At 40.4% G+C, this 15994-nt stretch overlaps 1 protein-coding gene across 2 annotated transcripts in view; it reads right to left on the bottom strand.

Moving 5' to 3' along the window:
• Positions 1-15994, bottom strand: part of TBC1D31 (TBC1 domain family member 31) — a 74846-nt gene that overhangs the window by 6345 nt on the left and 52507 nt on the right. For both annotated transcript variants that reach the window (XM_049632923.1, XM_049632922.1), the window contains exons 17-20: positions 12798-12890; positions 6987-7127; positions 5166-5360; positions 2981-3119 (exon numbers count right to left, since the gene is read on the bottom strand). In XM_049632923.1, coding sequence (XP_049488880.1) covers positions 2981-3119; positions 5166-5360; positions 6987-7127; positions 12798-12890 — 568 coding nt within the window. The remainder of the gene's footprint in view (positions 1-2980; positions 3120-5165; positions 5361-6986; positions 7128-12797; positions 12891-15994) is intronic.

Below are 15994 nucleotides of genomic sequence, written 5' to 3' on the forward strand. Positions count from 1 at the left end.
ATAGGATATGTGTACTTTCGTGTCTGGCTCCTTAAACTTAGCATAAGGTTTTTAAGATTCACCCACATTTTTATTGCTATGGAAGTTTCCATCGTATGGATATACTATATTCTGTTGGCTGATTCCTGGTCTGATGGATATCCAGGTTGTTTATACTTTTTGGCTATTATGAATAATGATGCTATGCACATTCACGTACAGGTTTTTGTGTGGACGTGTTTCCGAATCTCCTGGGCACATGCCTACGAATGGAACGGCCGGATCACAAAGCTACCCTACACTTACCCCTCCGAGAAGCTGCCAGACTGTCTCCCAAAGTACACCACGTTACATCCCCTCTAGCACTGTTCCAATTGTTCTCTGACCCTCGTCAGCACGTGTTATTATTGTCTAATTACGGTCATGCTAGTGGGTGTGAAATAGTATCTCACTGTGTTTTTGTATTTAAAAAATGTTTTCCTCATGTGGTTTTGGTTTGTATTTCCCTGATGACTAATGAAGTTAAACAGCTTTTCATGTGTGTATTGCAGTCATGTGTATCTTCTTTGGAGAACTGTAAATTCGTATCTTTTGCCCATTTAAAACTCTGGACTAAAAAAAAATAAAAAAAAAAAATACAACTCTGGACTAATACTGTTTTACAGGATGTGACTATTCAGCTACAATGTAAGTTTATGGACCTGGGATTTTAGGGGTAGCAAGCGCCATTCACATTGTCCAGAAGGTTCTGTTTTCTAGAAAATAATAAGAATTTCCTCCCCCACTGCTAATAAAGATTTGACACTAAGCAAAAATTTGAAATAAATGACCCGTCACTGGCACACTCTTATCTGGTTCCTACTGCATACTCCTCTATTCTAGGCCCTGAGTGACAAACCAATGCTGAGCACCTCCAATCAAAATGCCATTTTCCTAATTACAGCTGATTATCTTCCAGTGTTAAGATCAAATGACTGATTTCATTTATACACCCTGATTAAGAAAATGACAAATCCTTACACATTTGCCTTTTGAAAAATGGATGATTCTTAACCAAATGGTCTCTCGTTGGTGAAATTTAGGAAAGTTCCAAAAAAGTTAGGTAGCATGGTGGGAAGAGCCCATGGAGGCAGAGGGGCTAATATGCAAGACTACTTATTTCTGATGAGGGAAGGGGAAGAAGCTTTTTGTAGTTTCTTCCTTTTTTGTACTTCTAAATCCATAGCTTCTCTAAAAGCCACATGAATTGTCTCTTCCTGGAGGAGGGGTGAGTGTGAGAGGGTTAGTGACAGGTCGCGGCTCCACTGGTTACTGTCTTCTGTAGGCCAGTTGTAAATATTTTTTTTTTTTAATTTTTTTTTAACGTTTATTCATATTTTGAGAGACAGAGCATGAGTGGAGGAGGGGCAGAGAGAGGGGGAGACAGAATCCGAAGAAGGCTCCAGCCTCTGAACTGACAGCACAGAGCCCGACGCGGGGCTCAAACTCACAGACTGTGAGATCATGACCTGAGATGAAGTCAGACGCTTAACCAACTGAGCCACCTAGCCCTGTAAATATTTACTTTGTGCAACGAGTGACACTCTTCTCTCCCTGCTTCTGGGACCTAAATCTAAAGTATGACAGCTGGGGTGCCTGGGTGGCTCAGTCAGTTGAGCATCCAACTCTTGATTTTGGCTCAGGTCATGATCTCATGGTTGTGGGGTGGAGTCCCGCATTGGGCTGTGCTCACAGCACGAGCCTACTTTACATTCTCTCTCTCCCCCTGCCCCCCTCCGCCCCATGCTCATTCGCATTCTCTCTCAAATACACACACACAAAAAAGTACGAGGGCTAATGAGGAGTTTTAAAAGTAGGCATAATTAGATGATGATGCACCTGACCTACATTTCTACTTTTCAAATTTGTGAATTTTAAAAGTTACGCACATAGTGACATTATTCATAAAAGCCAAGAAGTGGACACCATCTAAATGGATAAATGAAATGTGGAGTACCTACACAACGCAATACAGGCCCTAAAAAGGAATGAAATCCTAATGCATGCTGCAACATGGCTGAACCTTAAAACATTAGGCGAAGGGAAAGAAGTCAGACACAAAAGACCATAGATCATTGGACTCCGTTTATAGGAAGCTTCCTAAGTAGACAAATCTATGGTGGAACAGGAAGTTTATTAGTGGGAGCTAGGGGTTGGGCGGGGAGTGAGGGGAAATGGGCAGTGAATGCAAATGGGTACAGGGCTTACTTGGGGGCACCAAAAAAATATATATATATTTTTAATGTTTATTATCATTGAGACAGAGAGAGAGAGAGAAAGAGAGCGAGCGCACAAGTAGGGTGGGGCAGAGAGAGGGAAACAGAATCTGAAGCAGGCCCCAGGCTCTGAGCTGTCAGCACAGAGCCCGATGTGAGGTTTGAACTCAGGAGCTGTGAGATGTGAGATCATGACCTGAGCCGAAGTCGAACGCTCAACTGACAACCGACTGAGCCACCCAGGCGCCCCTACGTTAGAATTCTAAGTACAGTAATTTGGGTTTTCAGTTGATGCCACTGCAAGCCTGTAAGCCCAGACCTAACGTTTGGTTATAACAAGTTTCCTTGCGCTACTTTACTACACTGTTGTTCTGAGGACCGGCTATTGGCAAAGCACAATTTCTACCAAAATAAACTAGAAATAGCACTTTGGGAACAAATCATATCCTAATAGATGAAGGGGAAACCAAGGACCATGAAACCATGGAATAAAACAGAATTCTACAGGACGGTTGAGAGATTTTTCTTGACTGGAGCTGGGTTTTTTTGTTTGTTTGCTTGGTTTGTTTGTTTTAATAAGCCCCAACAACCCCAAAAGTGATGACTAGTGATCACCTTTTAGTTGAGCAATCATTTGAATGAAGTGCCAAAATACAGCTCAGGGATTTGCTCACGACAGCAAACAGCCTACCTGTGATGGATGAATGTGTACTATCATGAAGAGAAAGGCACTCATGGACACGCACCTGTATTATACGGATGTTCAGCATGTTCTAAAGCATCATCTAGCTCTTTCTCCAGAAACCACTTTCGAGATGCATCTGAGAGAGCTGAAGCTTTCTTTTCTGACTTCAGATGAAAGTCTTTTTCTTTAGCTTCTTCCCACTATACGCAAATAAATGAAAGAAAACAAAAATCACCTAAAAATCGGGGTAATGTCAGTTCCTACAGTGGAATAACTCCCTTCCGTCTCCTCTACTCCACTTCCTTTGGGATTCCCATGGTGCGTGGGATCTGTTTGGTTTTGGGGTAATTTGGGTGCCAGTCTTGGCCCAAGGCTGCTGAGGAAACTTGAAGGCGCAGGCACGTGTGACGTACCACTCAGTACCTCCAAGGGCCACAGAGCACACACACAGGCGCCCACTGTCTTTGCAATAACAAGTCATTTCAACACATTTCACATGTCAAACCTTGCAGGATGTAGTTTTTAGAATTCATGATAATTTTGTTATTTAATTTGCATGCTATCGCTTAATAGTAAGATCTGCAAAGTTCAGAGAATGAATTCTTTGCCCAGCTCTGCTGTGGAAGTCAAGGAATTTCTATTAACCCCTACCTTTCCTCTTCCTACAGTGAGAAAACAATTATCTTAAGATTAGCTCAAGGGTAACTAAAAATAACACATTTAAGATATTCTACAACTCCTAAAGTTCATCAATGTTCTATGCTGTAGCTTTTATATGCAAACATATAGTTTTTTAAATTTAAACCCAGTTAGTTAACATATAGTATAATTTTTGTTATAGAAATGCTAACGCATTAAATATGTGTGAAACGACACAATTTTAAGGAATCATTAGGGGCCGAGAAATCCAGGCCTTTCCCATTACTGATAAGGAGGCCGAGTTTTAGTGATTTCCCAAGGCCTCTCAGTAATCAGGCTAGCTTTAGAAGCCAGGACACCAGATACAAAGGAGGAGAGCCCTTACGGTGATCCCGAGTCTACCCTCAAACACACTGTTTCACCCAAACTACAGCAGCACCTAACAGTGTGCAGTCCAGCGCTAAGGTCAGCAATCCTCGAAGACGTGGGCTTCCACCGTAACGTTCCTGAGAACAGCCTCAGTGGGCATCATTCCCGCCCCTCCCTGTCCTTGACTGAAAGTGTTCTCACACAGGGCCACGTTACACGGGGTAGGAGGAAAATGAATAGGAACGGTCACTTGAAGGAAATACATTACGAAAAGCTTTCAGAATAGACATCACGACAGAGCAGCATGAAGAGGAGTGAGCTACAGCCAGCTCTCTGGTTCCTGACCTCTCCCTAGCTCCGCAGTGTCCTCGGGGAAGTCCGCTCTGTCTGCGATAATATCGACAGAGCACGGGTGGCAGAGCTACTGGGGGGATCCACCAAAGGATTCGTCTGTGTGACATGCTCTTCGTTGCCTCCTTGAAATCCATTCTCTGACTCTTCTTGAGGAGTAGAATTCTAATTTTATTTCGGATGATAATGCTCCCTGCTAAAAATACATTTCCCAACATCCTCTGCAGACAAACGTGGCTAGAATGTGATGTGGGACTTCTAGAAAGGAGTTACAGAGTTGTCTCAGCCGGGAGTGGGCCCTTTTCTACTTCTGCCCTACCTTCTTCCAGCTGTCTGGAATGTATATGTGATGGCTGGAAAACAGCAGTCATCTTGGGTGGTAAGCTGTCCTCAAGAACGAAAGCCATGCACCAAGAAGTAGCGCAGAAAGACTGAAGGAGGCACTTTCCCTAATGACCTTGGAGCCAGGAAACCAGCCCTGGGTTTCCTACCCCCGGACTTCTTTCACATGAAAAAGAAAAACACTTACATCTTGCTCATTGTCACTATTATTTCAGGTTTTGTTAGTAGTAGCTACATATAATTCCTAACCGTTTAAAGCTGTCTACATTGTAAGAATCAAAAATTAGGTAAAATTAAATAGTAATATTATCCAATCAGCCAGAACAAACCCAATCCAGGAAGCTGAGAACTTGAGAGGCACTAATGTCATTGAGAAAGATGCCTAGTCATTTTTAGGTGTCGTATTAGATTTCTTCTCTGTATATACCTATTAAAATTAGATTTGCTTTTCCAAGAGGAATTATCTGGTTTGATGCGTCTGTTGTTTGATTATATTTCAAAATTTATACGATGAATAACAAAAAAATCTGTAACCCCATTCTTACCTTTTTAGCTCCCTCCCCCACCATTGCATTCAATACTTCTGTTTCTTTCCTTCTGTTTTCCCGAAGGAGTTTGGCCACTTCCTGGTAACATGCGTTCCGCTGTAGATCATCACATCTTTGTTTATGTAAAGCTTGAATTCGCCAGTCGGCATTTAGACATGCTTGTTCAGCTTCTGCCAAATTTTCTTCAATTAACTAAGAAATATTTGTAAATTTCAGAAACAAGGTCAGACTATATATAAAATATGGTATATCTGTTCAATGTAACCAAGTTTCTAGGGTAGCTGTTTGTAACCTAATGGTGTTTACTTTCACTTTTTATTTTATTTTTTTTTACATTTATTTATTTTTGAGAGACCGAGTGAGACAGAGTACAAGCAGGGGAGGGGCAGAGAAACAAGGAGACACAGAATCTGAAGCAGGCTCCAGGCTCCGAGCAAGCGTTCAGTACAGAGCCCGATGTGGGGCTCGAACCCACGAACTGTGAGATTATGACCTCCGCTGAAGTCAGTCACTTCACCGACTGAGACACCCAACCCAGGCGCCCCAACCTAATGGTATTTAAAACAAACTGGCGTCCAGGACCCAGCACAAACCAATTACATCAGCTTCTGGGGTGGCTAGATGTTGGAACTTTTACAAAGGTGATTCTAATACATAGCCAAGACTGAGAATTTCTAGGCTCAGGAATGGGTAGGATTAAACAATTTCCATATTTCAACCCGTGACAAGGAGTCAGAAGAGCCCATTCTTACAGACTGAACAAAAGCCTATACGGAAAAATCAATGGTGGGCTATGCTGATGGGATCAGCTAAGGGATGGTTGTTGAACAGAAGACAGGGAAGTCTTACATTGTTGCTGGCTTTTGGACCAAGGCCAGGCCTGGCCACAGACCTACTCAGCATTTTGTTGACTGGACAATACAGAAAGTTCTTTCTTGAAGTTCTCAAATTCTATTTCAATTCACTTGAGCCAGCATTTCTGAAAGGGTACTCCACAGAAATTGTACAAAATAAGTTTGGAAAATTTTCTTAAAGCCTCACAATGTACCATATCCTCAAATTTGGCATGAAAAATCCTAACTTCTTTTTTTAAAGTTTATTTATTCAGAGAGAGAGAGAGAGAGAGAGAGAAAGAGAGAGAGAGAGAGAAAGAGAGAGAGAGAGAGAGAGAAAGAGCAAGGGAGAAACCAAGAGGGAGAGAGAGAATCCCAAGCAGGCTCAGCACTGTCAACACGGATGGAGCTCAATGTGGGACTTATTCCCATGAACCGTGAGATCATGACCTGAGAAAACAAGAGTCAGATGCTAAACTGATCGAGCCACCCAGGTGCCCTGAAAAATCCTAACTTTAAACAGCACTTCCAATACTTAGTTGCCACCTATTTTACTGAATAATAGTTATTAATATTCTACAGAATATACTTTGGAAACCCTGGCTTATATACCAGGCAAAGTCCTGATGTTTTGCAACTAATCTGCTCAGGGATAATTTCTGAGACATAACACAGTAGGTTAGTATTTATGAAGTTATTATTTCCCTTGTATCTTCTAGATCTTAAAATTCTCAAAATATAAAAGATACTTGTATATGTCTGGCAGTGAAGTAAGTAGCCTATAAATAAAATAATGTGAGATTCTAAGAGCTGTGATAACTGAAGCAAAGAAATGAATTAACTCCTTTGCAGAGTTCAATTTTGAATTTTCTCCTTTGAGAGGATGACAGATGGGGGAGGCAGGGCAGGGAAAAATAAACACAGAAAAGGATGACAGATGGAAACTTCCCCCTCTCTATGTGCACTAAGTTTACCATATTTTTACCTTCTGAGTTTTTTGGTTCTGAGTTTGACCTGCTTCTATCAGTTTATGGAACATGTGTTCTTCAAGATCCACTTTTCGTCTATAGGTATCTGCATCTTCTCTCATTTCTTTTGCAACAGCTTCCTGATTTCTAATAAGATTCTGTTAAAAAAAATTTGTAAAAAAAAAAAGAGAAAACACAAATCTATATAATAATGCTAGAACACAAAATGACCCCCCCCCCCCCCCAGAATACTAGCACACAAATAAGAACTGTGGTCACCTAATTTTCAAAGTAGAAAGGAAACAGCAGTGACATCAGTGAAAATAAAAGTAGGGACCTCTGAAAATACTCTCATCCAAAAAAGCACTGAGAACACTTGCAAAACCAACTCTTTCAGAACTCTGGAAATTAACCAAAGGCTTGAAGCAATTTGAGGATCATTTACTCATAAAAATGGCTCCATCTTGGTAAGAACAGAAAGCATTAGGGCATTTTTAACTTGCCTCATCCCTAGTCCCACCCTACCCTTAAGCTCTGCATTAGCCTTTAAGACCAGCAACCTGGCAGCCAAAGGAGCGGGCAGAATGGAGGTGGGACTCCTACAAACTCCCACTGTCCAGTAACGGTCCCCATTGACCGATACGGTGGTTCTGGAAGAACGTACTCCCAAAGCTGTCTTTATTTGTCATGACTCAGAACTCACTACCTTGAACCGCCTTTTCCCTGGGGACATTTGCTGAAATACATGAGAGGACACTGGTGACTATCTTGGCTGCTGGAGATAGCCTATCGCAGTGCAAACCACAAGTTAACCAAAAAGTATTTACAGAAAACATTGAAGAATTAGACGTCTGCAGGGCACTTTGAAAAGCTGATAGATTCCCGGAGACCTAAAAGTCCATGTGCACATGGAAGGCTGTACACATGCGCAGGGCTATGTGAATGCTCAGATCTGAGGAAGCGCAGGGCTCTTAAGTCTGGTGAATGGAGGTTCTGCATCGTCAGGAAGGGAACTCTGGAGTTGTAAGCTGCGAAGCGAAGCGTTGAAGGCAGGCTCCAACACGATGAACACAGAGCCTCTGGGCAAAGACCTAGAGGCTTTACTGGTACAAGGCAACTTAAGGAAATCTCTGTCCAGTCGCTAAAACCAAGTGAAGACTTTAATTGAGTTCTCTGTAAATTCAACTTTACCAAATCAACTCAGTGAAGTCACTAAGAAACAAGAAATGCTGAGGAGGGAGGAGAATCTGATTTTCAGAACTGTCATATCACATGATTTAAAATATCTAATTTTCCTTCTTTTTTTAATGTTTGTTTATTTTTGAGAGAGAGAGACAGAGCATGAGCGGGGGAGGGGCAGAGAGAGAGAGGGAGACACAGAATCAGAAGCAGGCTCCAGGCTCTGAGCTGTCAGCACAGAGCCCAACGCGGGGCTTGAACCCACAAGCTGTGAGATCATGACCTGAGCTGAAGTTGGGTGCTCAACAGACTGAGCCACCCAGGCACCCCTAAAATATCTAGTTTTCAATAAAAAATGACAGGAGATATTAAAAACCAAAAGCATGGCTGTGCGGACTTTGAATAGACATTAGCCACGCGTTCTCCAGAGAAGATATAAAAATGGCCAATATACACATGAAAAGATGCCCAGAATCACCAGTCCTTGGAAAAATGAAAATCAAAACTGCAAGACACCACTTCATACCCACTGGTGAGGCTAGAATCAAAAGGATGGATGGTAACAACTGTTCACAAGAATGTAGAGAAAGGAGAACTCTACACTCCTGGGTATAGATCTAAGGGAACTGAAAATACATGTTCGAACAAAAAGCTGTACATGAATTTTCAGAGCAGCACTACTCATCACAGCCCAAAGCAGAAACAACCCAAATATCCACCAATTGACAAATGGATAAACATTTATCATACAACGGAATATTATTCAGCCATAAAAAGGAATGGAGTACTAACTCACACCACAACGTGAACAAACCTTGAAAACTTTTCTGTGAAAGAAGCCAGTCACAAAAAACTATACATTGTATGGTTTCACTTACATGAAATGTCACAACAGGCAAATCTAGAGAGACAGAAAGTAAATAAATGTCTGCCAGGGTCAGGGGGCTGGGGAGGGAGTGCTAACAAGTAGTGTTGGGAAGGACGGCAAACAGAATTCATGAAGATTTAAGTTAAAAAGACGCGTAATAGCAACTGTATGTACCAAATAATCTCACTTATCCTTACTGATGATATTAGCAGTTATTTCCTAATTCAGGAATTTATTCCTGCTTTTCTAATTATCCACTGGCAACACAATTACCTTCATAATTAAAAATAAAAATGTGGGGCACCAGGTGGCTCAGTTGGTTAAGCTCAGGTCATGATCTCACAGTCTGTGAGTTTGAGCCCTGCGTCGGGCTCTGTGCTGACAGCTCAGAGCCTGGAGCCTGCTTCAGATTCTGTGTCTCCCTCTCGCTCTGACCCTCCCCTATTCATCTTTTGTATCTCTCTGTCTCAAAAATAAACGTTAAAAAAAATTAAAAAAATAAATAAATAAAAATAAAAATGTTTTCCAATTATATGCAGAGAAGATATATGTATGAAGTTTATTGCCAAAATTGTAAACCACTTAAACATCCAACAACAGAAAAAAAAGTTATTTTTTTATTTAGCTTATTTAAAGTTATTTAAAACTTATTCAAAGTTATGGTTCATCACTATGACAAATGACAATATGAAGATATGCAGTCATTTAGAAAAAGGATTTTAGTAAGTAAAAATGAAAAGCAGAATATAGAATCTTAGATACTCCATAAAGAAGCAAAACAATGTATGTGTAGAGACTAGGGATTAGGAGGAAAACAACGGGAATCTACCAACAGCAAAGAGGAAAGACGACAGGGCAGTGGTTTAAAGAAGCGGGTGGGGGAAGAAAGCTGTCAATTCGTTTTGTAAAATGAGCATTTTAGGCCAGGCGGAATGAGGGGAAACTAATATCTACCCGGCATGTGCCAATATCAGACACTGAGCAGTAAAGGGTGACTCAGAAGCCTGAGCTATTCAAATTCTACACACTCCGAAGCAAAGATTAACCCTTGACCAGCTCTAAACCCCTGGAATATGGTGCCTGAAGAGTGTGTCTGTATACCTGGGGCCTTGGGCTCCCCCAGACAGTTTATGCTAATAATGGTGCATGGCAGGAGCCTTGGGCCACACTAGATCAGCCTGAGCTCTGCAGAGTAAATATCCAGGTTCAGCCACATGAGCTCCATGCCTATGTGACTGACTCCCAGTAAAACCCTGGATATCAAGACTCGAGTGAGCTTGCCTGTTGGCAGTACTCTACATGTGTTGTCATATATCTTTGCTGGCAAAATTAAGCGCTGTCTGTATGACTCCACTGGCAGAGGATGACTGGAAGCATGAGCCTGGTCTCTCCCGGACTCTACACTTGTGTGCCTTTTACTTTTGCTGAGGTTTTTTTTTTTTTTTTTTTTTTTTTTTTTTAAAGTAATCTCGACACCCAATGTGGGGCTCAAACTCATGATGACCCTGAGATCAAGAGTTGCATGCTCCATCAACTGAGCCAGCCAGGCGTCTCCTACCTTTGCTGAGTTTCATCTGTATCCTTCCACTGTAATAAACCGTGATTACGAGTGTAACAACTTTTCCAAGTTCTGTGAGTCCCTCTAGCAAATCACTGAACCTGAGGTAGTCTTGGAGACTCCTATCGCTGACATCTAGATATAACTCATTTCATCATCACAGCAATGTTGACAAGGGTGGGCCTATGCCAAGGAGAAGGTACATATGCATGAGAAAGAGACCACGGCAGAGGCAGAAAATGGATTTGATGTAACAAGGTTCTAAGAGATGAAGGGGACGGAATCTGGATCAGAGGTCAGTATTCATTTGTTTGTGCTTTTATTCTTCTGTTAAAAAATTTTTTATTCAAAGTAGATATATGTGGAATATTGAGCATGCATTTCCAGCAGAGGGCAACACAATATTGTCTGTTTTCTAGGATAGAATTGGTTTAGAAATACACACAGCTAATCTGAATGTCTGAATCTAACGGACCAGATAAAATTCAAGATATAGTTTTGATGAGTAGGTTCAGTATTTTCTAACTCTATTAATAGTTTGCTTAATAAATACTTCCTTCAAAAGAGGGCAGAAATGGTATGGATACGTTGATGTGGGGAAAGAAACTCAGCATCATTTCTGAGGCATTCCTGCCAAAAGTGTGTAAGTTGAACCTTGGACGAGGAAGCAACAAACAATAATTGAGGGACATTCTATAAAATATCTGGTCAAATGCTTCAAAAACATCATTGCTATAAAATATAAAGAAGTAAAGAAGAACTCAGGAATGGTGCCGTAGGAGACTAATGAGACAGGACAACTGAAAAAATGGATTATCTTAGATTTTCTTTTGCTCTAAGGGACATTTTTATTTAATGGTTATTTTTGAGAGAGTGACAGAGCATGAGTGGGGGAGGGGCAGAGACAGAGGGAGACACAGAATCTGAAGCGGCCTCCGGGCTCTGAGCTGTCTGCACAGAACCCGACGTGGGCTCGAATTCATGAACCATGAGGTCATGACCTGAGCTGAAGTCGGGACACTCAACTGACTGAGCAACCCAGGTGCCCCTGCTCTAAAGGACATTTTTAGGATGATTGATAAAATCTGAATAAGGCTTATACAACAGATAATGATATGTTCATTTCCCAATTTTGATAAGTGTTCTGTGGTCATGTATTAAGGATTCCTTGGTTTTAGGAAATAATACGCTGAAGTATTTAAGGGTGAAAGGGCATCATGTTTGCAACTTTCTCTTAAAAAGTTTAGAAAACAAAATGTATCTACGTGTGTATTAGTATACAGATAGAAAGAGAAGGATAATACCAATTTAGCAAAATGTTAATATTTGAGAATGAGAGAAACAGACTTGGAAATTCTTAGTATTTTACTTGCAAATTTTCTGTTAATTCAGAAATCATGCCCCCGTGGTGTCATCACCCACTTCCCCCAAAGGAAAGACAGTAAAAAGTAAATTTAGGTTTGGTCCAAATGAATTCAAAATCATTGGAGACTTAGCCAAAGTGTGAATCCCAGGCTCAGTTCTAGAAGTAGTTCAGTGTGGTAATTAAAAGTGTTGCAGATATGAATGGATGCCATATGTTTTAAACCTTATTTAATGTGAATAACAGTCAATTTACCTGTTACATATTTGCAGTTATCACTAATTTCAAACTCAAAGTCTCACTTTAAGAGGCTGAGGGAAGTGAAAACTTATGGTTTCAACATTAAATAAATGAATAACAAAATGCTTTTCCCAAATGATAAATATTTATATTAACAAAATTCCTTTTTCCAGTGTCATGGAAACTAAATTATATACTCTAAGTAGATACTTGACAATTTGATTCCAGAAGATTCAAATTTAAAGTACTGTACAGCTCTTGTCTGATTTACCTCGTAAAACCCTTGTGAAGCACCAGGATAATTCTGTAGTCACTGTTATACAGATAGAGGGAAACTTAGTACATCGACAGAAAATCCTGAGGCAAAATCTGGGGCTTACATCTGGTGCTTCAGACCCTAGACTAAGTTGCTAAGAGAAAGGTGAATTAAAGAATTACAACAAACTGTACATTCAGACATTCTGGCTACAGACATTCTGGCTATCTTAACAATCCTGGGTGACATTATATTCTGCTTAAAAAAAAAAAACAATAAACAAACATTAAAAAATCATGAATAAATACAATCTAAAAAGAGTATAAACCCTGCTGCTCTTACGGTGAAAACAGATGATTTATACCTTCTCATAAAGTCTTTTCTGTGATTCCAGTTCCAGATGTCTCATTTCTAGGTCTTTCGCTGTAGTAGCAATTTCTTGATCTCTCATATGTACCTATGGCCAAACAACAAACTGTGAACACCAAAAGGAATTTACAAGATAATTTCTGTTTAACAGATCTGGTAATCTTGAAATCCAAACAACCCACTAAACGTATTTACAATAAGAAGTACTGGGCTTTTGATACCAGAGTAATTGACAGTATATTAACACTCACTGTAGAGTCTAGGAATAATGTTTGAGTTAAAGTTAAGCTTAATTTTCTAAAAAGCAAAGTACAATTACCATATGCTCATCTACCCAGACTGGGAGAACAGATGGGAGCTCTTACCATATTATATCAGCCAATATTATGTGTTAGAAAAACTTGAGCAATATAAATTTGCGGTGGCTAAAAATATAGAATGTTTAATCTTATTAAATATAACATTATTTAATGTTCTTTTTGATTAAATGTCTATACTTTTGTAAATTCACTTTGGAACTCCAAGTTTAAATGTGCCCTGCTTGGACTTAATTTTTTTTTTTCATGTTTGTTTATTTTTGAGAGAGAGAGAGAGATAGATACAGGGTGAGCAGGAGAGGGGCAGAGACAGAGACACAGAATCCAAAACAGCTGTCCAGGCTCTGAGCTGCCAGCACCGAGCCCGACGTGGAGCTCGAACCCACGAACCATGAGATAATGACCTGAGCTGAAGTCTGATGCTTCACTGACTGAGCCACCCAGGTGCCCCTTGGACTTAGTTAATTTTAAGTTTACCTTTCCCCAAATTTTGATTACTTGGAAGCTTTTCACTCCTCTACACTAGAGGGTTTGAATAAGGCCTTCTTGAGGTAGAGAAACTGAGGAGCTCTCTTAATACAATACTTGGCTTCCCAAAGTCCCCATTTCTTAGGCATGATACATGTTTCAGAAAGAAAACCAAACAAACTGCCCATCAGTCATCTCAGCCCATTCACTTATTCAGTAAACATTTAATGACTGCATCACTAGTTGTATCCCTATTTTTTAGACATTGGAAAGATAAAAGACACACCATCAAATACCTCTCATCGGAGAAACAAAGGGTAAAAATGAAAATATGGTGGGGTGTACAAGAAGGATATACACCTGAGAAGCAAATAAACCACTGACTGGCAAGCAGTTCAACTTAAGGAGGTTCCTGAGAAAACAGCTGGCTCAAAGGTGGGGATGCTTGAGTTTATGAAACAAGAGGAGTAAAAATGCCAACAGGTGGAGGAGAGGTTTGGCACAGTTAATAATGCCTTTTAGGACTTTCAATTAGAAAAGCTCTTCTGTTTATGAATTTTTAGACACACCCCTAGCTCTGTGCCAGAGCAAATGCACATCCACTCTGCTTACTGCTACCGAACGTGCAGTCACTTGTACGTGTCGCGCTGGACCCAGTCTTCCTGCTGGTGCCTGAACTCTGAGTAGGAAAGCTCTGGCAGGTTAGCAGGGTCAGAGCTTGCTATCGGAATAAGGAGATGAGGGACAGAAGGCTGGAAGGGTGGGCAGAGGCCAGATCATGCAACCTGAAAGAACTTTCCAGGATTCTTTGACAAAAAATTGCCTTCACCATCTCAAAGAGTTTGGAATAAAGAGGGCAGAGTTCTAAGCCTGTATTACTTTTGGAGAACACAGACACTTCTAGAATAATGTATTATCAACCTCATTTGCTAGATGAGATAAAAGGAATGATAGCTTTCAAAAACCAATTTAAAATTAATTGGCTTTAAACAAAACAAAAACTACTATCTGATGCTATAAAAAAAGAGATGACAGATTTCTAATATACGAATCCAAATATTTTCAGAGGCATGTGAGTGGCTCAGTTGGTTAAGCACCCGATTCTTGATTTTGGCTCAGGTAATGATCTCCTGGTTCATGGGACTTAGCCCCGCATTGGACTCTGTGCTGACAGCATGGAGCCTGCTTGGGATTCTTTCTCTCTCTCTGCCACCCCCGCTCATGCTCTCTCTCTCTCTCAAAAATAAATTAAAAAAATACTTTCAAAGATTGGAAAATATTTAGTATTTTACTAAAATTAGGTTTAAAACTCCCTAAATCAGTCTATACATTCAACGCAATCCTAATAAAAATGCTGTTAGGATCAGGGGAGGTAAGGATTCAGAAAGAAAGAGTGGTAAAATTCTCAAAGTCTATTTGAAATGATACACATTTGAGAATATGGAAGAAAACACAGACTAATAGTGGGAATTAGGTCCGCTAGTCAGAAAAATGTTACAAAGCTGCCATTCAGTGTGGTGTTGGAGGGGATAAAGCGCGTGCGGGGATAGAACATTTAGTAACCATCCGCTGGCAAGTGACTCTGCTAGTCAAAGAGTGGGTGTGACTGTGTGCCAAGAAAACCGTATTTGGGGATACTGAAGTATCAATTTCATTGTTTTTAAGATGTCATATAATTTTCATGTCAAGAAATTATTATTTACTTGAGTTCTTTTAACCATTTAAAAAGTTAAAACCATTCTTACTCAGGGTCCTTACAAAATAGATAGCAGGCCAGATTAGTTGGTGCTTTATAATTTGCTGACCTTTGTGACACATCAAAGATCAAAACCAACAAACAAACCCACCACAGAGGGGTGCCTGGGTGGCTCAGTCGGTTAAGCGTCTGACTTCAGCTCAGGTCATGATCTCGTAGTTCATGGGTTCGAGGCCCGTGTTGGGCTCTGTGCTGACAGCTTGGAGCCTGAAGCCTGCTTCAGATTCTCTGTCTCCCTCTCTCTCTGCCCCGCCCCCCACCTGGCTCACGCTCTGCCTCTCTCTCTCAAAATGAATAAACATTAAAAAAAAACCCCAAAAAACAAAAAACGTAAAATTTGAAAAAATATGCATAAATGGTGATGTAATTTTAGAATGGCAAGGTCTTTCTAAACAGGACACAGGGGGTGCCTGGCTGACTTAGTACAGCATCCAACTCTTGATCCCAGGGCCATGAGTTCAAGCCCCACACTGGGCATGGAGCCTACTTAAAAAAGTAAAAATAAGTAAGTAAATAAATAGGACATGAAACCTAGAAATCATAAAAATAAAAAGTTATTCAAAAATTAAAGTATTTTGCATGATTAAAAAAAGACATGATAGCCACTCTTTTTTTTTTTTTTTTAATTTTTTTTTTCAACGTTTTTTATTT

Source organism: Panthera uncia, chromosome F2, assembly GCF_023721935.1.
Source record: "Panthera uncia isolate 11264 chromosome F2, Puncia_PCG_1.0, whole genome shotgun sequence".
Classification (NCBI taxonomy): domain Eukaryota; kingdom Metazoa; phylum Chordata; class Mammalia; order Carnivora; family Felidae; genus Panthera; species Panthera uncia.